At 40.8% G+C, this 25,073-nt stretch overlaps 1 protein-coding gene across 2 annotated transcripts in view; it reads left to right on the top strand.

Annotated features, from left to right (window-relative positions):
- The window catches only part of hip1 (huntingtin interacting protein 1), a 59,651-nt gene that overhangs the window by 20,360 nt on the left and 14,218 nt on the right, over window positions 1-25,073 (top strand). For both annotated transcript variants that reach the window (XM_024276994.2, XM_024276995.2), the window contains exons 2-12: window positions 7,405-7,468; window positions 8,413-8,555; window positions 8,650-8,706; window positions 12,565-12,645; window positions 13,463-13,539; window positions 14,727-14,788; window positions 16,143-16,283; window positions 18,690-18,747; window positions 18,959-19,034; window positions 19,294-19,437; window positions 19,766-19,863. In XM_024276994.2, coding sequence (XP_024132762.1) covers window positions 7,405-7,468; window positions 8,413-8,555; window positions 8,650-8,706; window positions 12,565-12,645; window positions 13,463-13,539; window positions 14,727-14,788; window positions 16,143-16,283; window positions 18,690-18,747; window positions 18,959-19,034; window positions 19,294-19,437; window positions 19,766-19,863 — 1,001 coding nt within the window. The remainder of the gene's footprint in view (window positions 1-7,404; window positions 7,469-8,412; window positions 8,556-8,649; window positions 8,707-12,564; window positions 12,646-13,462; window positions 13,540-14,726; window positions 14,789-16,142; window positions 16,284-18,689; window positions 18,748-18,958; window positions 19,035-19,293; window positions 19,438-19,765; window positions 19,864-25,073) is intronic.

Below are 25,073 nucleotides of genomic sequence, written 5' to 3'. Positions count from 1 at the left end.
ATGAGGGGCAGAAAGCTGATGTGTTTGTAAAGGGACAAAAAATGCCATGGGGCTCATGGCCTTGTGTCGCTTAGCCCCCAGCATACATGTGCATGTGTGTGTGAGTCTACACCCAGCTGTTGCCTTCCACCTCTGCCCCCAGCAACAGAGGGTCTGCTGCACTCAAGTTGCACAGTCCAAAGAGCTTAAAGCTGTGTGTGTGTGTGTTTTCACTGGGCTCTTAAGAGCCTCCATCATCCCACTGGGCTCATCTGCATCACCAAATGCTCTGGTATTAATGGACTTACAGATGGTTCATTCATTCTGTTAAAAATAAGCCACCACTGATAGGGTTTGGAGCCTGTAACACTCTCACCCTCTATATGTGATGATGGAAATAAGAAAATACAATTCACAAAGTTAAAAATCAGGGTTCCTGCTTTTCTTTTTTATTTGTGGATGCGGACAGATTTGTTCATCCCCTTTGCCGCACAGCTTTTGCAGTAGTGTGCAGCGACTGTTGTCTCAAGCAACATGTCGAATGGTACCCAAAGCCCAACACAGAGCGCTCTGTTCAGAGCCGCTGACCTTTTGAGTCGGGTGGAGCTCATGCTTGGAAAAATGTTTGGACTTGTTTTTATGAACAGATTTTTCAATGCAGTCACAGAGTTTCTTTTTGTGCTGCTGGAACCTGTGAGGCTGAATGCATTTATAGAAATCTGGCTTTCATATGTACATATACCATTTTTCGTATTGCTCGTATTTCAAAAACCATTCCAATGGAAATAGTGTTTTTGGTGTTTTTAATGTGTTCTTGTGGCATTTTTCTGATGATGGAGGACATGTATAAAGTCAATTAAGCTTAAAATTGAATTTCATGGTATTTCTTTATTCAAATCATTGTGAATCAAGAGCAGACAAAAAAAGTAGTTTGAAAAATAGCACATTTGTGAAAATACAATTGATGGGCCACAAGTTCCCTGCTCTGCTCCATTCTGATACATCCACGTTTAGACGACTAGATCCATGAACGTCTTTGTTTTCCTTGTCCAAGCTTGCATCTGCCTTAAAATTGTATGACTGGGGCTGCAAGTTTATTAGGAGAGCTTGTAAACGGCTCCCAACAGTCCTGCCCACAACTCAAAGACAATTACTCTCCAAACTATGTCTTAGAAAACATCATGTTTTTTATTTTTTATTTTGTGTCTTTGATTCAATTCAATTCAATTTTATTTATATAGCCCAATGTCACAAAACAATCGCCTCATTGGGCTTCATGCCGGTAATTGCACAGAAGCAGAAGGTCGGTCATAAAATATAAACAATAGCTGATTGCAAAGCTAAACAGACTAAATAAAACTGGTTATCCCTGCCCTTAGACCCTCCTTCCCAGTAAGGAAAAACTCCTAAAAAAAAACTGATTCCAGGAACTGGATTTAAGGCTGTGTGTGTTTTTAAATGGGACACATGGAATAACTGGTTTGAAATCTAGAAAACACAAACAAATTTGGTTTAATTATTACTTTTCGACAGGACTTCGGTATATTTGAATGCAGGTAAATGAACTGAATGATGGGTTTTTGTTTGGTGACAATCAAATTGTGTGCATTTTCTTCCTCGGACACCAGGACCATTCCAGAAGAAATGTGTCAAAATGACGTGTTTAGTCTGAGTTTTGCCTGTTTGGGTTGACCATGGGAGCTTACAATGGTTTTTAATGAAGCTGGCATTTCAGCTGGCACACTGGCAGGAAATGGGCGATGGAGGGTGCGCCAACACAGGAAGCCAGACTGAGCACCTCCCGCCTCAGAAAACTGGGCTATGCCAAAACATGTTTAAAAACTTTTCTATTTTTTCTGTTTTCTTCACCAGATCACTTTTTCACAGTTTAGCAACTGCACAAATCTGGGCATCTAAGTCAGCATTATTTATTAAGTTACCATAGTATTTGTTTACACTATAACACCAAATTGGTGGGATTTCCCCAGAGCTACAAGTTTCATCATAAAATGTTCATGATTGCTAAATATTTCATTGCCAGCTGTCAAAATGAAATTGATAGAAAATGACAGCGGCTCGTACATAAAGATTTATGGCATGTACACTGACAAATCTGAGGTGCAGAGTGCACAAAGATGGCTAACTTTCTGTAGAGTCCATCACTACAGATCCCTCAACTTCATTCAGCATTCAAAGTAGCATCATGGAGAAACACCTGCTTTATTATCCATGCATCACCAAACGATGCGAAGCATGATTTCACTGAACGATAGTTGGGCTTGTTTTGGTAATGTCCCATTCCTCTCTCATCATGAAACCAGTGCCAAAATACAAAGACTATGAAAACATAAAAGAATTATTTCATTATAGAGAAACTTGACCGGGATGGACACAACACCTCTGGTGTGAATCACAGGAAAGATGGACATCGTGAACGAAAATGCGATAGTCCTAAGGACTGTTGGCTTCTTGTCACGACCGTGAATAAATGACTCGTCTGATGGGCAAAATAGCATTCAATAGTTCGCTCTCGTTAGAGGATGAGATGAATAACTTGAAGGCTATTGAGGAAATGAGTGAAAGAGTGAAGGCTGCTTCATTTAGCAGGCAGAGAAACGCTGTGCTCTTCAGTGGACCCATTCGAGTTACCATCAGCATGTAAATGTGGGCCTTCCTACAAAAGACTTGATTGGGGATTGCCAGGCTGCACTTTTTCAGTCTTTCAACAACATAAACAGTATTTAGTCTGAAAGGATAACTGAAAGAGAAAATTTCTGTACAAGTAAAAAGAAAAAACTAAATGGCTTTAAAGCTGATTTTAAACTGTACAAAGGAGAGAAAGGGAGCATAAAAAAGTCAAATATGCCCATTCACATATGCCTGCCAAGGCTTCTTCCCGTTGGAACTAATTTTCCCCTTCATTCCTTATATTTATTTGTTCTCACCTCTGATTTAATTTAGCATAATTTGACTTTTATAGCCTGGTATATGAGGCTGTGCCTGGAGAAGCTGAGAGGCTCCTTATTTATTGATGCCAGCAAACTGTCCTGCCAAGAGTGCAGGACAGCTGGCACTCCCTTTCAGCCCAAGCACTAAGTGCTCACTGTGGGCTAATTGGGTCATCTTCATGTGGGAACCAGTTTTTATTTCAGTCAGATTTGAAATAACGGTAAAATAATAGAAAAGGGGATTGTAACATTGAACAAGGAAGTGGGTGGAAATTACACTGACTGTGACAGCCCTAAAATCCAGCTAGATTTGTCATTAGTTCTTTGCTTATTTGGACAGATGTTTTGTGGAACAGTCGGTATTCGTTACTCAGAATTCTAACAGGAGCATGGCTGTGATAAATGTGGCTGTAGTCTTTGACAGAGCAGGTAAGGACTTTACACAACTGCCCTCATGGCTCAAGTCTGGAGTGTCTGCTGGTGCAAAATAGACAAATATTGAGGGCATGCGGGTGGTCTGCATGAAATACCATGGTCTGTGACTGTTTGATGAGCCCAAGAGCCAGCATTTTCAAGCACATTTTTTTCTATAGGCATGCTGTGAGTGACGGGTTGTAGCGAACACTTATAGAACACGCAAGGGAAAAGTCGGTGAGACGCAGGTGTGTCATACTGGGCCCATAAGTTCGGTTCATGTTATAAATAGAAAATGGTATATGGTGTATATTTATAAATCAGTTTACTACCTTCCTAGAAGGCCCAGAGTGCTTTACAGTCAGTCCCATACACCTATTCACACACACTGATGGTGTCTCCATTGCCTAACAATTATTATACGTCAGGAGCAATTTGGGTTCAGTGTCTTGTGTGATTTGTGCCCCATCCAGGTTTGCCTATTTTTTGCATGCAGACAGCTCGTATCTAGCTGTAAGGGCAGTTGTCACTAACGCTTTATTAATGACTAGCATGTGGTGTAAAGTCAAGGTATCACTTCATCACCCATTAGCTTTACAAATGCCTCACGATACACTTACCACACGCACATCCCTACAACAGAAATGGACAACCTATAACTTGCAGCCCCTGTAAGGGTAAATTGCTGTAAGGGTGAGTGTGACCTTAAGATGCCACATGAGATATTACGTTTTTTACATGCCACTTATGGTGTGCCTTGCAGAAGTATTACTTTCTGATTATGTTGAATGTGTTGAAACTGAGACTGAAGCTGAAGTACTAAATTCCCAGTGTCTTCTACACCATTAGTAAAATTGCTATATCTCATTCATGACATAAATTCAGAAGTTTATCTTTTGGCACATCCCATCAGGGGTCACCAAAGCAAATCAGCTTTCACTGATTCACACAGGTGGTTTGACAGTTTACGATGGATGCTCTTCCTGACACAACCCTGTTTTTTTTATCCTGCTGGGGACCAGCACAGGGTTGTGGCTACATAGTTAGGCAGCAATGTGAAGGGTCTTCTTGCCTAAGGTCCCACACTGGATCAAGCTAATTTCGCTCCCTGAGAAACGAACCCAGGTTTTCTGTACTCCAGTTCTACACCCAGCCAACTGAGCCACCCAGTTGGACATGAGGTAAATGAAGTTTGGGGTTAATAAAAAAAGAAAATGGTGATGCACACATTTGTAATCGACCAATAAATGTCACAGATGAAGTTCTACTTAGACCAAACAGACATGCTGATCGTGAACGCAGCATTGAGCCTGTTATCAGCTTTGAACATCAGTGAAGTTGTGATTAATTGTCAGTATGCTTCTGCTTTTTCAGAAATTTCCTCTGACTATTTCTCCACACCCCTGGAAGCTCTATTGGAGCGCCGACACTATCGCACTGTAAAACAACCATTTCAGGTTGATCCATACCCGAGATAACCTCATCCTTTCACAGCATCGCCATAAGATAAATGGATTTGATCGTTCGATAGACCAGATTCTTTGTCACCAAAAGTGGGGAGGCGCCAAAAAGTCTGTTCGGCAGTTTTCTGCAGTTTTTTTAAGGAGCCGAGTCGAACTGCACTGCACATCAGCCAGCAAGTGTTTCAAAATATCTTCACATCTGTGTTGTACATTCCTTAAACATTAAGAGTGCTTCTCTTGTGGTTAGATATTGAATTGGTGGTTTCTAAAGAACGTGAAAGAACCTCAGAACTGGCGGTTACGTCTTTAAAAACAAAAGTTCTAGAAATGAAAAAAAATGTCAAAAACATTCATTAAAAAAACACACATTTAAGGAAAGTACCCAGCTTTGACTTTGAAACTTTACTTAAATGACGATATCTTTGCTCCACCTTCATGACATAGGTGTGAGCCTGCTCACAAAACACCAGTGTCCTTATTCAGCTTCTTCTCCCAGAGAAGCTGAGTCAGACAGAACTGGTAAAGGTCAACTTTATCTTTTGCAGGACATTCCGCTGCTTCCTTCTCTCAGTTGCAGGATGTGAAGACGGACTGTGAAATGTAGTGATGTGTCGGCAACAGCTGTTGGCACTTGGTTTCAGTTTATGTGAAGGTGAAGAACTCAGTATATTTCTGGAAGGACAGAAAGACAGCTTTTCACAGATAATTTTAATTTGGTTTGTCAGTGTAGAAATAAGGGAATTGGTTTTCTTGTGGTGTAAGGCTCCATTGCTATCCTAACCATAGACATTTTAACTATTTAACACCAGAGATGTTGCTGGCAAATATGCAAATAATACACACTCTTTAACATAACGTGACTTTTCACCATTTACGCAATCAACGTGAATCAGCTGATTGCGATGTGGAGAAAAGCAGCTTTTAAAGTGTTGTATTCTTTTCATTAATATGGTAAAGTATTGTATTCTTTCCCTCAGAATTCGCTGGAATTACGTCACTTTCGTAAACGGTTGAAGCATTGCGGTAGTTGAAAGAATGTCAACATTGGAGCTAAAGCTCTGGTGTTTAAAGAGTTAAAGAAACATCCCGCCACTCCTCCTGGTGAGCTGATCCTCCAAAGGTTCCTTGAATCTTCAATCAATGACTAACGGTTGAGGAGAAAGAGCAGACTCAAGGGAATTGGTAGAAGTGAGAATGTGGAGGATGGTCTTGATTAGGGCTGGGTATCGCCAATTCATTCCAGAATTGATTCAATTCACCAGAACCTGGATTGATTGGATTCAGATTTTTTTTATTTTTTCCCAATTGATTTGATTCAATTTATTTTTGAGTTTACATAGTTTACACGTTTAGACACATTTGGTTAGAAATACTTTAATAAACTCTTTATATATGTTTTGAAGATATACGTATTAATCTGATGCAGTTCACATACTATATAATTTATTAGTGAAATAATAATGAGATTGCAGTGTTGCATGGTTTCTAAAAAGGAGAAGCTCCAACAATTGTTCTGCCTCTCCTGGAGGGCGTTTCAGTTTGGCCACTAGGTGGCAACCGTGCTGTAGCATTACACCTTATTCCAGAAGAAGAAGAAAGCAAACAAAACAAAAAATAAACACAGAAAAAAACGGTGCTTCGGGTCACAAATGGTTACTTTAAAAAGATATTTCTGTAAAATAGATTTGAAAATTCATGCCTATGAGTATATAGAGATATTCAATTTTCTTTTGCTGTCCATTATATGTTAGCATCAAACTAGCGGACTTAAGCATTTTGCGTTAGATCGTATAGATTGATGAGAATGATACAGATCGATTAATCAATTTTATAAACCCGGCCCTAGTCTTGACCTATCATTGATCTGGACTGTAACACTAGAGGGAAATAAAACAATGCAAAAATGACAATGGAGTATCTGTTCTGCTACAAAAATCTCAGATGTTGCTCCTGGAATCACAGAAACCTCTTGTATGTCCTCTTCAAATTTCCTTAATCTCCTCTGGAATTTTCTCAAGCTTCTCGTGTTTATTTTTCTTTATGTTTGAGTCACTTTGGATCACTAAATCAATCTTAGACCTTAAGCTTTATTGGGTTGGTTTGGCATCACCATTTTGTCAGTTGGGATTTGAAAGTCTCACAACATTTTGGTACAATACACTCCACCTTTTGGAGTTCTTCCCACCTTCACCATGGAACCAACCTGTTTTTGAAGAAACCTAATTTATCCTGTTGTGTGGCGTATTGTCTGGGATCTATTATGTCCCAGCTTCTATTAATCCATTTTCATAAATGTTTCCATTTGACTTTAATTATTTAAATGCAAATGGAAATAGCACTTTTGGTGTTTTTATTTTTATGGCTGTAAGAGTCTTCTCAGAGGCGGTGAGTGGGAGCCTCTCAGCTGCTGCTCTGAATACAAACGCTGTGGAAAAGGGGTCAGACGGCCTCTTTTAAAAAACCCTGCTGCTTCCTTCCTATCCCCTCGTGGGTTGGCATGAAGAAGCGTCTGTGCGAGAGGTGCAAGTGTTATCGTGACATTCTTAAATAAAAAGCAGTGGACTGACTGGTGCTCCTCTCTGTGTTTGTCTTCTCTACAGGCTGTCAGCATCAATAAGGCCATCAACACGCAGGAGGTCGCCGTCAAAGAGAAACACGCCAGGAATATCCTTCCATTGTCTTGTGTGTTTGTGTTTACTGAGGGTTATGTTGGTTCAAAAGATTTGATTATTACTGCCGGTTTAATCAAGAAAGCACAAAACTACAGAGATTTATTTAATTTTTTAAAACTCAATAAAATGAAAGGCCCACTCCAGTAAAAACTGTGTTTTTGGTTTTATTCTTGTGGCATTTTTCTGATGAAAGAGGACATATATAAAGAAAATTGAGCTGAAATTTGAATTTCTGTGTGTTTCTTCATTCAAATTGTTGTGAATCATGAGCAGACAAAAAAATACATTTGGAAAAAGAGCGTATTTGTGACGTAGAAAATACGCTTGTTCCACAATCTCCCTACCCTGAGCTATTAGCAACAGAAAAGAGAAGTTTGGGTTGGGTTGCTCCATTGCATGGAAGCAAATTTTTATTGAACGCCTGCTGCTCTGCAGAAACTATGTCCTAGAAAATGCCACAGTCTTTCGTTTTTTTAGATTTCACCTACAAACAGGATGATTATAATTAAGGGACCACTGGGAGCACTTTTACAATCGCTCAAAAAATGAAAACTTTGAATGGTCACTTCATCAGAAACCTGTTTTTTTTTAGTGCACCTTCCAGAAGCTTTGTTTCTGTATTTGCATCTGTGTTTGATATAAACAAGTATCTTGATGGTTTCTGTGCTTGGATTGGTGAAAACCTTCAAAAAGAAGAAGGCGTGCACCGGATCACAAAACTCGCAGCTTGGATACATGTTTCTGATCATTAAAAAGGGGGGAAAAAAAGAAAAAATATAGTGGGTTATCCACATTTGTTGTGTTCTGAACTGTTGCTACTGATCCGTATCAATCATGGATTACCCATGATCCCTAAAAAGAACCCTCCATCGAGCACAAATGTTAAAAAACCCAACATTCTGGATCATTAAAGTATCACCTTGACTTTCCTGCCACCTTGCATTTTGGGGACCCATCATGAAAAAGGTGCCCACACATTCTGGGCCGTGGTCCACCGGCTTCCTCTGTCCAGCAACGCTGTGCTCTGCTGGAAGTTCTGCCACGTCTTCCACAAGCTGCTGCGCGACGGACACCCCAACGTAAGCCAACGGCGGGAGCGTGAGGGACTCTGTAGATCTTGTTGTCTGGTGATGCTCATGAGTCTGTGGTTTCTGCTCTGTGATGCCCTTTCAGGTGATTAAGGACTCCATGAGGAACAAAGCAGATCTGACTGATATGAGCAGGATGTGGGTAAGCAGGAGGAGCCTTTATAGCATGACCTCATGCTACAATGATTCAGTTATTTTAATACGAAAAGAATATTCAAAAGCTTTTGTTTTCTTCAAGAATTAGTTTATTCGAACAAGCCTCATTTATTTCAATGGTGTTTGGAGCTTAAAACAACCTATATTTTGTATATTGAACTTATAAGAAAGTGTCAGTTTTTGCTGTTTTACCTCAGGAAAAAAAGAGTAAAGTTTAAGCTTTTATAAGTTTGTGTAGCACCCAGCTGTTCAATCCTTGTCCTCATGATCTACCACACTGCCTGTTCTCCAGATCTCCTTGCACTTCTTGCTGCTGATTATCTGGATCATGTGGGTTTAGACAATCAGAATGAGGAGAAACAGGAGTCTGATAATAATCAGAAAGCAGTGCAGAGAACTGGAATACAGGCAGGATGGTAGATCTTGTATTTACCAGCCCTGGTCAGCATCTATAAACTGGTGAACTATCTGATTTATTTTTTTCGTTTCTTTTTGCAGAAACCAAAACTTTAACATCAGAGCCGAAAGCTGCTCTTATGTAGTGCAGATTCCATAACTCGACTTCAAGATGTCAACTGGATAAATAAGAACCTTCACAGACACACTTAAGCAGAAACATCTAGTCAAAGCTGTGACAGAAACCATCATGAATTGATTATCAAATCAGCTTTTCGCTTCAACAAACGGCAAGCTTAAATAGGAATAGAAAAATCCTTTTAGATTTTCATAATAAATTGGATAGTTGCACTAAAAGACGACTAACTCCAGCTGTGAGCTGCTCTCCTGATTAAGGTCAATAGGGCAAACTCTTTGTAGCTGCATGAGTTCTTCTCTTTCTTCCCATTTGTGTGCTCAGTATTCAAGTTTTTTGTGCCCCAAACATCACATGATGACTTCAGCTGAAGTAGAAGTCCCATTAATTGTCACATACCAGGGTGTATGAAGTTTGTTCTCTACATTTGACCCATCTCCTGGGGGAGCGGTGAGGTGCAGACTCAGGAACCATTTGGTGGTTTAACCCCTCCAATCCGACCCTTTCATGCTGAGTGTCAAGCATAGAGACATTGGGTCTCATCAGCGAGTCTTTGGTTTGACTCGAGCATGGATTTGAACTCCAAACTTTCCAGTCTCAGGGCAGAAGCGGATACAAACAAACCACAATTATTATTAATACTTTTAACATTGGTTCGATAGATCCATGTTTAGTACGAAGAGCCTGAAAACAGACTTTAAAATGTGTGAAGCATGGTGTGAATGTGACAGTTTGGAATCACTTTTAAACTCTTAATTCAACTGTTATAAATATACAGCAAGTACCACACAAATAACCAGTAAGTAGGGCTGCATGACATGAGGAGAACTTGTGATATTTGGGATCAATATGGTAATTACAATATGACTGGTGACACATGAACAAAAAGGAAAAAAAAGTTATTAATACATCATGTCCATTTACCTGGAATTGCTTAGTAAAAATAATAGTCACCGTAACTTAACTTCCAAATGACCTTTCGTCTACAAAGCATACGGTGTTAACACTAGAGTGTGAAAGCGGACTTAAACTCTCGTAGCGACGCATATATATGCGTCTACATAAACCTTTCATTGGAAGGGGTGTCTAGATCGTGTGTAGCCAGGTGTGAACGTAGCATTAAGGGCTTAATTTGATTTGATTACTTCAAGCTGGCATGAGATTGTTTTGCATGTTTGTAAAAACTTAAGGCAACAGTTTATTGTAGTTTGCGCTGTTTTTTTTGTGATACGCGTATCGTCCCTGCTCGTAATCGCGATGACAATAAATATGCAATTTATTGTGCAGATCTACCCACTAGGTACACAAAAGTAGTAGAGGCCGGTGTGAACGTAGCATAAAGGGTTTTAGGAGTACTGCTTTTAGTGACACCTTGCTGCGGATTTGTTATATATTTGTAGCAGACCTTTGCTGTTTTATAGCATACAAACCATAACATTAATTGTGGATTTTTTTTCTCCTTTTCTGGTCAATGGAAAAAAAAACGACTCATTTACTGTGACCACACAGAACGAGGTGTCATTTTGAGGTTTCACAGAAAGCATCCTAACGGAGCTCTACAGCAGCAAAAACAACTCAAGCTGATAAAGCGCAGTAAAGCCATTAGCTTTAAACTTTGCAGCTGCAACCTCCAGCTAACAGAGTGACTTTTTATTAGCTTTTAAACCATTATTGGCAACAAATCTGTGGCCAATCGTTAGTTTGAAAGAAAAGGATGGATTTTTACTTTGAGAGCAACATATTGTAGTTGTTGTTAGATTTGAAAGCTAAGGAGAAATTCAAATAAAGAGGCTTTGTTATATTCACAGGTGCAGATTACATTTATCTCTCATTATCAGCCTGATATCTTCATAGATGAGCAGCAGCTGTTATGGAGCCAAATATGAGTGTTATCGCCATGTTAAAGAAGTCTGTGGTGTAACTTCTTTGTGGAAATTCTTCATAAATAATCAAACTTTTTACTCCCAGAAGGATTTTTATGAATATTTGCATCAACCTGAGAAGGATTTTACCTTATAATCTGGCTAAAATTCTTACTTTGCTTTGTAAAACTGCATAGAAAAAAAGCCAGTTTGGCCATCGGAGCGTTGTCGTGTCTGTGGCGGCTCTGAACTGGGCGGAGGCCTTCATGTCCCGTGTTTTGCTTTGTTTTTGCTGATGCAACCAGGCAAGCTGGGACAGGAAGCTCGGTGGCTGTGACCGGGGATGTGGCTTATCGTTCTTGTTAGGTCATTACCAGCAGCACTCCCACAAAGGAAAAAAAAAAATTTGTACACTTGTTGACTCCCTCTGATGAAAATTGTGTTTTTGCCAATAATTTCCAGAGTTTATTCAATTTGATTCACCAAAGCCTGGATCGATTCATTTAAATTTTTTTTAAATTATTCTTTCAATCCTCTCAATTCAATTTGACTTTATTCAGTTTTGAGTTTACATGGTTTACACATTTAGACACACTTGTTTAGAAATACATTAATGGATATATGTTTAAAATTTTTCATATTAATCTGAGACAGTTCACATACTGTCAAATGTATTCGTGAAATTATAATGAGATTGTTAATAACATAGTGTTCTCAAAAGGAGAAGCTCCAACAATTGTTCTGCCTCTCCCGGAGGGCGAATCAGCTTGGCCACTTGGTGGCGATCGCGCTATAGCATTACACCTTATTCCAGAAGAAGAAGAAAGTATGAGCAAAAGACGATGCTTTCGACCACAAATGGGTACTTAAAAAATATTTCCTGAAAAGAGTTTGGAAATTCATGCCTGTAAGTTTATAAAGACCGTCATTTAGTCAGCAATGCATTTTGAGGTTGACCGAGTGTTAGCATTAGCCATCCTATGGGAAATCCCATTATATATTAGCATCAAGCTAGCAAAATGTAGCATTATTGATCTCTTTGCTCTCTGCTTTTATGGATAGATTATTGATTTATTAAGTTTAGATACATTTAGATTGATTAAAATGTAAACAGAGAGCTTTCACCAATTGGGAGGGTAAGTCGGGGCTGGTTTTCTCTGTCCCAACAGTCTTGCAACTCAGAAGTGAATTTCTAATGAACTCCTGCCAGTCTGCAGAAACTATGTCCTAGAAAATGATACCGGGTTTATATTTTAGCTTAAACGTTATAATCATAATTAAAAGATCACTGGGAATAGATATAAATCGATCAAAAGATGATCGGAGTGGGACTTTAAAACACTCTCGAACGTCATGATGGGTCACCAACTGACCCCATGGGTATCCGTGGTGAAAGAGGTGGTAGTTTGTCTGCTCGTTTTTGCTCACGTGTCTCTTCTCTCTCCATCAGGGTCACCTGAGTGAAGGCTATGGGAAGCTGTGCAGCATCTACCTCAAACTGCTCATCACCAAAATAGAGTTTCACATCAAAGTGAGTCAGCCTGGCCTAGAAAAGTCTGCACCAATGTCCCTCGCCATTTATTATCTGTGTCTTAGCGTCTCCTTTTAGGCCTGCCTGCCTCTGCAGGGTTGGGGCGCTCAGAGAAAAATTCCCACTCTTTGGTGGTTTGTAAAGCATCTGCTGCAGTTTTTTGAGACAGCTGAGCAGAGCTGGGGAGGGAATGAGAGACGGAGGCTGATGTTATCACAGGAAGATGTGGTTTTTTACTGCTACCACTAAAGGCTAAAAATTGAAGATGACCCTGTGCTAATGGCAGCCGGAGGCCCGTTTGCAAGCGTGAGAATCAAATATCATCTGGCTTATTAATGTGTTTATCCCCCCAGACCTTCCTAGTTGTTTTTAAAATTTGGGCACTTTTTTATCTTCCTGTTGTGCTTGAAATGTTCAAAAAAATCTTTTAGACTGTTTGATAAATTCTGACAGACTGTTTCTGACTGTTTTTTATATAGAGTAAAAAAAAAGAAGTGATGTAAACTCAATGATTAAAAGTGGTCCCAGCAGCACAGATTTCTGATTTAATGTGTGAATATTCTTAGGTGGCGCTTGTTAGCAGATGGTCATCTGATAAAGACCCAATACAAAAGGCTTCAATACCAACAGTATGAGGATAAAAGTTCCTCCTTCATGAATGGGTCACATGACTCTCATTAATCAGATTTTCCTTAAAGGCTGAATCCCAGAGTCATAAGCATGTTTCTTAATAAACCAGAGTATATTGTAAGAGATGGATGTCAGCCTGTTGGAACTCGGTGATCGGAGTCTAAAGCTGCATCCTCTTCCATTTCAGAATCCTCGTTTCCCCGGCAACCTGCAGATGTCAAACAGGCAGCTGGACGAGGTGGGGGAGAACGACGTTAACAACTTGTGAGTGTTGCATGCCTCTGTCTTGCTGTTTTTCAGCACCAGAATCACTACGAAAATAATTTAGGCAAAGGAAAAACTACATTCTTGCTTCAAACTTTATTCCCTACATAAGGTATACTACTTCTTTTTCAAATGATTTACTTTAAGTCAATAATGTATTTAGTTTATTTATAAATAAGCAATATTTATGTAGATAATAAATATTGAATAAAATGTGCAGTGTTTTAAATAAAAGTAAAAAATAAAATTAATTTATTAAATTAATATCTCTGTGGCATAAAAATGTAGATTTTTCAACCTCTGTCGCTTTGGAACAACTCCACTAAGCCTGACATCAGACTGAGCGGGGACTTCTTCTTCTGCATTACTGTCAGTAGGAAATACTGATACACACACTTACTATGCCCTCTAGTGGCCAAAGTATGCAAAAAAAATGCAACTTAAACTCTGAAAATACGATTTAAAAAAATCCAGCTTGTTTTCTTGAGATACCAACTAATAAGTCATTATCTTTAGATAATGACAGAAAACATATTTTTTCATTGGAAGTCTGTGAATGTTCTTCATCTTCTTCTCAATAACTGGTTAATTTGAACTATAGGACAATTTCTAATTGAATTGATCACAACTAGCATAATCAGTTATCAGATGCCTGTCACCATAGATGATCGTTAGGAATCGAGCGATTGCAAACGCGCTGAATTCAAAGTGTGTAGAACCAGCGGTGAGAGTTAACACACGTTCATTTCATGAATTAGTGATGATCCTCTGTTGACCATTTTAGTTCACGTTCTCAACGAAATGTTATGTTTTTCTACTGATCTTCCGCTAAGGAAAAGTATGCTCTGTTATCTTAAGAAAACAGTTTTAGTTTTCTCACAGTAACAAGATATTCAGTCATTTTATCCAGAAAACGAGCTAAAAAGATAGTATCAAAGTCCTTTTTTTCTATCACGTCTTATTACCCACATCTCTTACTGATTGTCTTGTTGCAAACTTTAGTATAAATATTTAAATATTGGTGCCTTTCACATCTCCACATATCCTAAAGTGTTTTGATAAAAAGCTTGTAGACAACATGCATTTCTCAGGATGAAGTTGTACATCTTGACCTCTCCTTCTGTTTTTATTCAGTTGTGTTTGTGTCGAGTAAAGCATTAAGTGTACGTCTTGCTCTCCTCCCCCAGCTTCCAGTTGACTGTAGAGATGTTCGACTATTTGGAGTGTGAGCTCAACCTCTTTCTGGCTGGTAAGATGTCCTGCACCTGTCCTGACCCGACCGACCAACTGACCGATGCAGACAGGAAGTCTCGTTCACAATGCTCACAGCCAGGAACTGATGAAACTGACCGGACCTCCTGCTTTTCTCAGAAGCCCTTTTGTTGTCTGGGTGACTCATCTGAGGTTGACGTGTCTTGGAGAATGTTAAAAATAGAAAGGAGTTCAGGGAGTACCTGTGAGCTTCTTTTCATGAAGCACAAGGTTTCTTTGTAGTAGTAAAAAAAAAAGTCTGTCATAATTAATTGTTACATTTAAAGGTCCTTTTTAATCAAGCACAGCACTCTTTTTAGCTTCAGTCACAAATGCACTTACTTCTGTGACAAGTTTGAAGACAGCTCAGTGAACCTGTAGCGCTAAAATGTGCATACACATTTTTTTCTATGGGCATGCTGCGGGCAACAGATCATAGTACGATTTGTGACCACTATGAGTGAAATACTGCAGACTGCACAAGAAGCCAGCTATTGCTGTTCATGTGATAAGTGAGGAAATTAGATAATCTGAGTGTAGTTTGTGTGCACATCCTACGGGCACTTATGTATCACGTGTAGTGTGGTGTGGGGTCTTAGTAAGGAGTCAGTACTCAGATCTTACTAACTACTAGTGTGGCAAAAGAACCACAGTGAATAAGGGGGATTACTATACTTTCAATATAAATGGCGGGTTCTCGTGCGAACCTTTGTTAGTTCGGAGTTTTGCGATTTCAACAGCAAAGCCTGTGGATGCAGCCATCCAATAGCCAATATGAGCCATCTTCTGTAGCCGGACTGCTCCAGCATCGCACCTGAGCTGTAACTCCAGCCGTGTGGGCCCGGGGTTACACTTTAAGGAGGGGGGCTTTAACCGCTTTACTCTAAGACCCTCCACAAACAAAAACAAAAACCGGCTACACCCGTGCAGGTCATCCCCTTATGAGTGCATATGACTGAGGTTTATTGTGAAGTTGATGGAGTATTTCAAACACTTCCTTCTCTGTTGTGGTGTATTTTGAAAGCATCACGTCAGAGAAGGGTGTTTATGCGCTCGGCATCATGCAGGAAACCACGCCTGCACTGCTGTAAGGCTCTGTGGGGCTGGTGTGAGCATGGCCACGGGGAATTGAAAGCGGTACTTAATACCAGAGCCAGAATGAGTCAGTGTGTTCATCCTGCTGCCACTTTTTACGATGAAAACCCCCTTTTAGCTCAAACCTGTGTGTTGTTTTCAGAAAATATCAGGTGGCTGCAGGCGAGCCAGTAACATTAACGTCCAATTAGAGTCATGAACAATGAATGACGGAGGTCATTGCTGTGTCTGCACACCTACTGATTGCTTGTCTTCAGTTTTTAGCTCCCTGGACATGTCGCGGTCGGTGTCGGTGACGGCAGCTGGACAGTGTCGCCTGGCCCCCCTCATCCAAGTCATCCTAGACTGCAGCCATCTGTACGATTACACCGTCAAGCTGCTTTTTAAGCTGCATTCCTGTGAGTCATGCACCCCTGCTGGCCAAGCTGCACATCGTTTCACACCAGGATTTAGTGATGGTCTTTGTGGCCTCGAGCTTCAGCACAAATAGCAACAGCTGAGCTTCAACGCTGATATAGTCAAGTTTTGCCATGTAAGGTTTCTTTTAGGAAGTGTGATGAAAGTGACAAATTTAAATGTTTAGAAACTCACACGTTTGATATGATCTCATTTATTAAGCAAAAGACAACTGTTTTTTAAAAGCTCTAAACAAGAAACGTTTGAAACTTTTAATTAATAAAAATTAATAAATCTTTACAAGATCCTCCACGTCTTTCACCATCGAGCACGACTCCAATAAACAGACTACTTTGGTTCCGTTGTTGTTAATTTACGACTTTCTTTCTTGCAAATTTACGAGATTTAAAGTTATACATTTATGACTTTAAAACACATACATTTACGGAAAATAAGTCATAAATATGCAACTTTTTTTCGTATATTTACAAGATTTAAAGTTGTAATAAACATTTTTTTGTTTCTACACCTTCCTTAATACTTCGTGGTACTTAAGCTTCTAAAGTGTCAGAAATCATTTAAAAGGAAGAATGTGTCTTTTTTATGTTGATAATTTTTTATTTGCCATTTAACTACCAGTAAATGTTCATTACACATATGCACGAAACTTTATTGAAATTCAAGAAATGTAGAAAAAACACAATTCCAATTCCATTAAATCCTAATTATGTGAATAAACACAAACTAACTCAATTAATTCAAAAACTTGGCGACAGATGTGAACATTTTTTTGATTTACAGAAGATATATTTAAATTTCTGCCACACCACCACTAGTGTTCATCATCTACCAAAAGAGATGTCGGCATTTTATTCAGGCTATGTAGCGGCAAGCTATGTGGAAGTGGCTACGGATGAAGAGTTTTTTGGAAAATCTTGGTTGGTGATTTTACAGAGGAGCTGTGGATCCAACGATTTTGCATGACATGCTTAACTTTTGACGAGCTGTGATGCTGTGGGATCTCTTGCTGCACAGTTAAGCGTAGTATCCGGTTGTTGGTCATGTGAATTTGAAAAAAATGTTTCCATTGCAGTTTTGCGAAATGTGACAATTTCAATACAACTCAAAAACTTCCAGGCGCAGAAACGTTTTCATTAAATGAAAGTTTTTTTCAAAATGTACACGTTTCCAGTAGGCAACTTTATTTTTGCAAATCCAGTTTGTGCTATTTCATTGTGTGTGAATTTATTGTGTGCATAATGTTGCAGAAAATAAGTACGGTCTTGATGTTTTCATCTTCCAGTGGTCACTTTTATTTCCAAACCTGAGATGTTAAAAGAGTGAATGAAAAGTACTTCCTACACTCTAGTTTGCTGCAGCAGAAACTCGCCGGTCTTTGTTTTCAGAATGTTATCAGCCTCTCACATCATTGCAGAGGAATTTGGGCTGAATCCTGTTTACAACATTGTTTCGGCTTATTAAGGTTTTTAGACATTTGCTCGTTGAAAGGGCAGCAGGTCGACGAGGTTGAGGTCTAAATTTTGACTGAGCATCTGCAATCTCTGTGTTTTCTTCTAATTTTAAGTCTTTCTGGTGCTTTTTGCATCACGGTCTTAATGTCTGACCCAAATTTTGGTCAAATATCAGACGCATTTGATTCTAAGACTCTGAGTTTTATCACAACAACACACTGCGATTGCAAAATAGGACAAATGATCATTCCTCCACCCCTGTGCTTGAATGCTAGTATCAAATAGTTATGGCTATGATTAAACTACAGTGTTCTCTCATTTATTCTTAGAGTTTCGTTCTAAAAATAGCACGCAAAAGGGGAAATCAGCAAAGTAAGATGATAAATTTTTAAGGGTGTAATACACATTTATACACTTTGCTTAGACTGATATAAACATCTGCTCACGATAGAAGATGTATGTAAATTTGGCCAATTACATCCATTTTGTACAGACACAGCACTGATGTTGAAAAAAAAATGCAAGCATGCACAATTGCATGGAGAAAAAAAATGCAAAAAAGCGAGATGGTAAAACGTGAACCGCGATCAAGCGAAGGGCCACTGTTTTTGTTGAGATCTGTTCAGGCTCACTTTTAAAATAACTTTGAACCTTAAAAATGATTGGACTGTTTATATTTTATCTGATAGCTGTACATGTTTATCCAATCATTTATAGCAGTGGTCTCCAACATCTTTACCCTCAAAAGTTAATAATGGAAACTGAAAGCTAAAAAAAAAAAAATTGGACACCAGCCTTGAACAGGCCAGTCCGTGAAAGTATTGCCTGTCCGTTCCGTGACCTGAAAAAGTTTGGGGAGCACTGATTTATAGCATTAGATCACTTCCATCAGCACTAATGTCTTTCTGATGTATGTGTATGTGTGTGTGTTTGCAGGCCTTCCAGCCGACACTCTCCAGGGCCACAGAGATCGCTTCCAGGAGCAGTTCAAGAAGTACGGACTTCCCTCACTGTCATACGCAAACAGACACAAACCACCTGGATGCATTTCCTTTGTACTTCCTGTTTGAGAGTGACCCAGACACGGAACTCTTCTTGCCTATAGTGTTACACGGTTTCCCCTGACTGCTACTGTGTCTTGTTTTTTTTTTTTTTCTCATCACGTTTTCTTTAATCTTCCAATCTATCTCTCCCTTTGGTTTCAGGCTAAAGAGCCTGTTCTATCGCTCCAGTAACTTGCAGTATTTCAAGAGGCTAATTCAGATCCCACAACTGCCTGAGGTGAGAGCCACCAACATGTTTCCAGACTGTTGCACAAAACAACCATTGTGTCTTTTCCCTTTTTTTTCACGACTCTTGTTTTGTCAGCAAAATGTATTTTAGCCCAATTTATTATTTCTGTCAAGAACTATGATTAATATCAAGCAAAAAAGAATTTACAATGATTAAATAACAGTTATGCCTCTTAAATCTTCTCCAAATTTTGATAATTACATGCACTTGCTAAATGGACGGATATTTTTCCTCCTGATTCCTCCAGAATCCACCGAACTTCCTGCGTGCGTCAGCTCTGTCAGAGCACATCAGCCCGGTGGTGGTGATCCCTGCTGAGTCGTCGTCGCCCGAGTCGGAGCACGTGGTGGAAACGGACGACCTGGTCGACACGGATATTCCCGTCCTGCCGGTCAGCTTCTTGGCGGGGTGGGGTTGGTCTGGAGAAAAGCCCTGCCTTTAGTTGAATTTGGATGAATCTCCTAAAAATGTTCAGCAGTTCTGTGAAATGTAATGCACTGCTGTTAACCGCAGCAGGAGAATTGGTTGGTTACAATGAAGTGTACATGCTCAAGAGATTAACAGGGAAAATTTAAGATCTAAATTCAAATAAATGATAGTAAATAAACAACATTTTAGGACTTTCCAAAAATGATGAAAAATTATAACACTTCAATTGTAGCACTTTTTAGCACACGTTAAGTACCTCGATCTCACCAGTTTGGTGTTTCTATTTTCAGGCTCCTGTAGAAACCAAGTTTGACGACCTGTTTGGAACCTCAGCAGCTATCGATCCGTTCAACTTCAACAGCCAGAATGGCATGCGCAAGGATGACAAGTGAGATTCTTCAGATTTCTGTCCCTGTTTGCCTTACTAGCTCATAAATGTCATCAAAATATGCTGCTCACAAAAATTAATGGAACACTTTTTTATTGGGCCTGGCATGAATTGAATTAAACCTGTCTGATAATTTACTGGTTGGTTTAGCAGCTGAGGGCCTCGTTAATCAATTTCAGCTGTATTGGTGTTCATGGAATTAACAACAGGTGCACTTCAGTGGCAACAATTAGAAAACCCTCAAAACAGGACTGGTGTTACTTGTGGAGGTCATTTCAAGTTTCTCCCTCTTGATCTTTTTTGGCTGGTTTTCCACTCGTGCTGATTTTGGCTTGATAATTATCTCTACTGGCAGTATGAGGCCATTCCTTAACCCTACAGAAGTTGCACAGGTTGTCCAACTTCTCCAGGATGGAACATCCACACGTGCTGCAGCAATAAGGTTTAATTTGTCTCCCAGCACACTCTCCAGAACACGGTGGAGATTTCAGGAGACTGGTGGTTATTCTGGGAGAGCTGGACAGGGACGTAGGAGGTCCTCAACCCCTCAGCAGGACCAATACCTGCTCCTTTGTGCAAGGCGGAACAGGCTGAGCACTGCTCGTGCCCTACAGAATGACCTCCAGAGGGCCACTGGTGTGAATGTCTCTACCCAAACAATCAGGAACAGACTTCATGAAGGCGGCCTGAGGGCCCAACGTCCTGTAGTGGGCCCTGTGCTCACTGCCCAGCACCGTGGCGCTCGGCAGGCATTTGCTCAAAAACACCAGAATCACCACTGGCACCCTGTACTTTTCACAGACAAGAGCAGGTTCACCCTGAGCTCCTGTGATAGACGTGAAAGAGTTTGGAGAAGACAAGGAGAACGTTATGCTGCCTGCAACGTGGTTCAACATGACAGGTTTGGTGGTGGGTCAGTGATGATCTGGGGAGGCATATCCATGGAGGGACGCACAGACCTCTACTGCCTAGGAAATGGTGCTCTGACTGCCATAAGGTATCCAGATGAAATCCTTGAACCCATTGTCAGACCCTACGCTGGTGCAGTAGGTCCTGGTTTCCTCCTAATGCACCGCAATGCCACGACAATGCCCGGCTTCACGTGCCAAGAGTATGCAGCAGTACCTGGAGGATGAAGGAATTGAAACAACTGAATGGCCTTCACGATCCCCTGACTTAAACCCAATAGAACATCTCTGGGACATTATGTTTGGGTCCATTAGGCGCTGCCAGGTTGGTCCTCAGACTGTACAACAGCTCAGGGATGCCCTCACACAGATCTGGGAGGAAACGCCACAAGACACCATCCGTCGTCTCATTAGGAGAATGCCGCGACGTTGTCAAGCATGAATACAAGCTCGTGGGGGCCACACAAGATACTGACAAGCATTTTGAGTTGCAGAAATTAAGTTTTGGAAAAAATGGACTAGCCTGTCACATCTTCATTTGACTTTGATTTTATGGTGTCTACACAATTGAGTCCCCTGTAGGCGGAAAACTTTTATTTCCATGAAAAAACTTGGCATCCTTTTGTTCCTAAGACAGTGCCTTGTTGTTATTTGTATAGATATTCAACTTCATATTGAGATCTGATGTATCGAATGTGTTTCTTTAAAGTGCTCCTTTAATTTTTGTGAGCAGTGTATGAAACCTGTCCATGAATCTGTGTGCAGATTTCCACTTTTTTTCTCCTTTTTTAAATTAGCCTCTATTAACAACAAAGAGCATTTTAAAGACAAAATAAACTGATAGAAAGAATTCAAATTAAAATCACTTTAAAACAAGATTAAATAAAAGACTTACAGCTGTCATGCAAAAAGCTGAATGCAGGGGCGGACTTGCCATTAGGCAAAGGTAGACAATCAGTCAAGCTGAACACTTAATAAGTCTCTAAAATAAATTTGACGCCCATCATTATTAAACTCTGTCATAAAAAACATCCCAAATCACTGAAATGGCATAAAGCAGATTATGTGAGAGTGTTTCGTACTCTTCCGTTCCTCTGCAGCAATGGAATATTCCAGTCAACAGCAAGTCAAGAGACTCGCAAGTTAGCGAGCATAGGCAGTGTTGTCGGATCAGGCGGTTTCCAGCCCTATTGGGCGGTCTTTATTCTGACAACGGGCATAAATTGCTTTAGGCAAGTGGATTTAGGAAGGTTTGGGATCAGTTTGGTGTGGAAGTTTTTATATTACACCAGATACTGAATTTTTTAAACCTTTGAATTTTCTTTGTTTTTTTTCCAACCCTTGATTTTCCGACAGCAACATTTTATGCCCCAAAATATTATTTTCTATCTTCAATATTTCCTTGTTTTTAATTTTGAGACTTAACATTTTGATGGCCAAGAAATTCAATGGAAAAAAATTGATATGAAGAACTTTACTTCGTCAGTCTTGTTTGAAAAACTTTAAGAGCATATCGATAGCCAGTCAATTAAATCATGACACTGACGTGACATCAGCGCCTGCTCTGCTCTTTTGGAGCCAAAGATGGCAACCAACCCCCCTCGTGGTTCTCGCTTTATGCAGTTACATGTGCAAAATGTCTTCGATCGAATCAAAGTACAGATATAGAAACCGTGTACATGGGCCTGAAAAACTGAATCTGATTATAACAAACATTTACATACGCCACACGTTTGATCGGAATAAATTGTTTAGACGTGCGCAGAAGTATCTAAAATGTTGGAAATGGCCGTAGAAGAAGAAGTAGTTCTGCTTTAAACAAACGAAGCTGCAGCTTTGAGCAAGATGATCTTCTGAGCATGCTTTCATTATTATTAATAATATTTTAAAGTGACTGTTCGCTCAAAATTTTTTTAATCTGTGTGGTCAGTATCTTATTCTTGCCCGCACATACCCAGAGGCAGGGTTAAAGTCTAGACATTTAGCTTCTTTAAGATCTGTTGCAGCAATGTGCATCTTGGTAACACACATTTACACGACTGTTTGTTCCGCATTCAAAAGTCGCCAGCTCACATAGTTCTGAAGCCACTCAGAGAAACAGTTCTCTTGGAGACAGAGTTTTTCCTAGTCCAGCAGCTCGCTCGCGCAGAACAGATGGACGGACTTCGGTCTGAAGCGCACACCATAGCGAAGCATCCTTGCCTGCCCGCAAACACAAAGTCACGAGCCTGGCTTCTCTGCATAGAGACGTGGTTTGCTCGTTCAAAGCAGCTGAACGATCCTGTTTGTGCTCCAGAACCTCCTCTGGACCTCCACACCAAACGCTGACTTCAAGTCTGTGTCATGATTTGATTGGCTGGATATCGATATGCTCTTAGATCAGCTAGTTATTCTAGTGAGGCGGAGGAAATTAAGTTTTTCTCATTGAATTTTGGGGCCATCAAAAAGTTGAGTGTCAATATGAGCCCCTTTCAGGCAGGTGTTTCAGATCTGCAACACCTTTGACAGATTTTGATTCAGTTGATCATTTGGCCCCGAAAAGGTTAAAAACACTGAAACATTTAAGATAGAAAATAATATTTTGGGGCATTAAATTTTGCTGTTTAAATTTCAAAGGTTAAAAATAAATCAGAATCTGACTGAACAGAAAAACTTCCATATGTGGTGATTTTTAGTTTGTCATTAAAATACAGTTCAACAAATAGTTTGAACTCGACACCAAGAGCTGTGGAGGTTTCTCTGCGATTCGGATGCCAATAGCGACAAAGGTCGTCCCTCGACACCAAGAGCGACGGTGGTCGCCCCTTGATGCCAAGAGCAGCAGAGCTTTTTCCACGATTCTGACACCAATAGCGACAGTGGTAGCCCCTCGACTACAAGAGCTGCAGAGCTTTCTGATGTCTAGAGCGGCAGTGGTCACCTCTCACCCCCAATTGCTGCGGAGCTGCTGAGCTCTCTATAATGCTGGAGGTTGCCGCTCTCGGCAAAGGTCACCCCTCGTTGCTGATAGCTAAGGTAGCCAGTGGTCGCCGCTCTCGGTGGAGGTCGCCATTCGACGCCGCTCTCGGCGGAGGTCACCCCTTGACACCACTCTCAGCAGAGGTCGCCCCTCGATGACAAGAGCTGCAGAGCTTTCTGCTGTCTAGAGCGGCAGTGGTCACCTCTCACCACCAATTGCTGCGGAGCTGCTGAGCTCTCTCTATAATGCTGGAGGTTGCCGCTCTCGGCAAAGGTCACCCCTCGTTGCTGATAGCTGAGGAGCCGGTGGTCGTCCCTCTCGGTGGAGGTCGCCCTTCGACGCCGCTCTCGGCCGAGGTCGCCCCTTGACACCACTCTCGGCAGAGGTCGACCCCAACGCCGAGAACTGCTGAGCTTTCTCCGCGATGCTGATGTCAAGAGAGGTAGAGGTCGCCCCTCGACACCAAGAGCTGTGGAGGTTTCTCTGCGATTCGGATGCCAATAGCGACAAAGGTCGTCCCTCGACACCAAGAGCGACGGTGGTCGCCCCTTGATGCCAAGAGCAGCAGAGCTTTTTCCACGATTCTGACACCGATAGCGACAGTGGTAGCCCCTCGACTACAAGAGCTGCAGAGCTTTCTCCGCAATGCTGATGTCTAGAGCGGCAGTGGTCACCTCTCACCGCCAATTGCTGCGGAGCTGCTGAGCTCTCTCCACGATGCTGGAGGTTGCCGCTCTCGGCAAAGGTCACCCCTCGTTGCTGATGGCTGAGAAGCCGGTGGTTGCCACTCATGGAGGTCGCCCTTCGACGCCGCTGTCGGCGGAGGTCGCCCCTAGACACCCCTCAGAAGATCCCTTCCTTCCCTGCATCCCAGCTGTCAGGAAAATACGGATTTGATTCAGAAAGCTGTTGAAGACGGCAAGATGACAGAGAAACTGTTTAACATGCTCTAATGAGAATTATATATATCAAAATATTTATTTTCTAATTTCACCCTCTGCATTTATCCGGACTTGGGACCGGCACAGGAAAGAACTGGATTGTTCCCCTTGTGGTTGCATTAAAAATTTGGGAGGAAGAATAAATAGACTTCCCTGTATCTTGTTATATGAATTAGGTTGCAGATTTGTATTTTTTTTGTCAAGTTATTTTTTTTCCCCCTGGAAACCAGAGTTCCCAGAGCTTTCCCTGGTAACACTTAAATAAGACGCCCTTGGCATAACCTGTCGACCGTCAACACAATCTCAAGTTGTCCTGTCCATTCTTAAGCCGTTATTTTCGTACCATAAAGCTAATCCCCCCACCCGTGAGGTTATTTTTCTACCTTCAAGATAATTTCACTT

The sequence above is a fragment of the Oryzias melastigma genome, linkage group LG13, assembly GCF_002922805.2.
Source record: "Oryzias melastigma strain HK-1 linkage group LG13, ASM292280v2, whole genome shotgun sequence".
Lineage (NCBI taxonomy): Eukaryota > Metazoa > Chordata > Actinopteri > Beloniformes > Adrianichthyidae > Oryzias > Oryzias melastigma.
The sequence above is the reverse complement of the archived record's forward strand: the minus strand, read 5'-3'. Positions and strand labels throughout refer to the sequence as shown.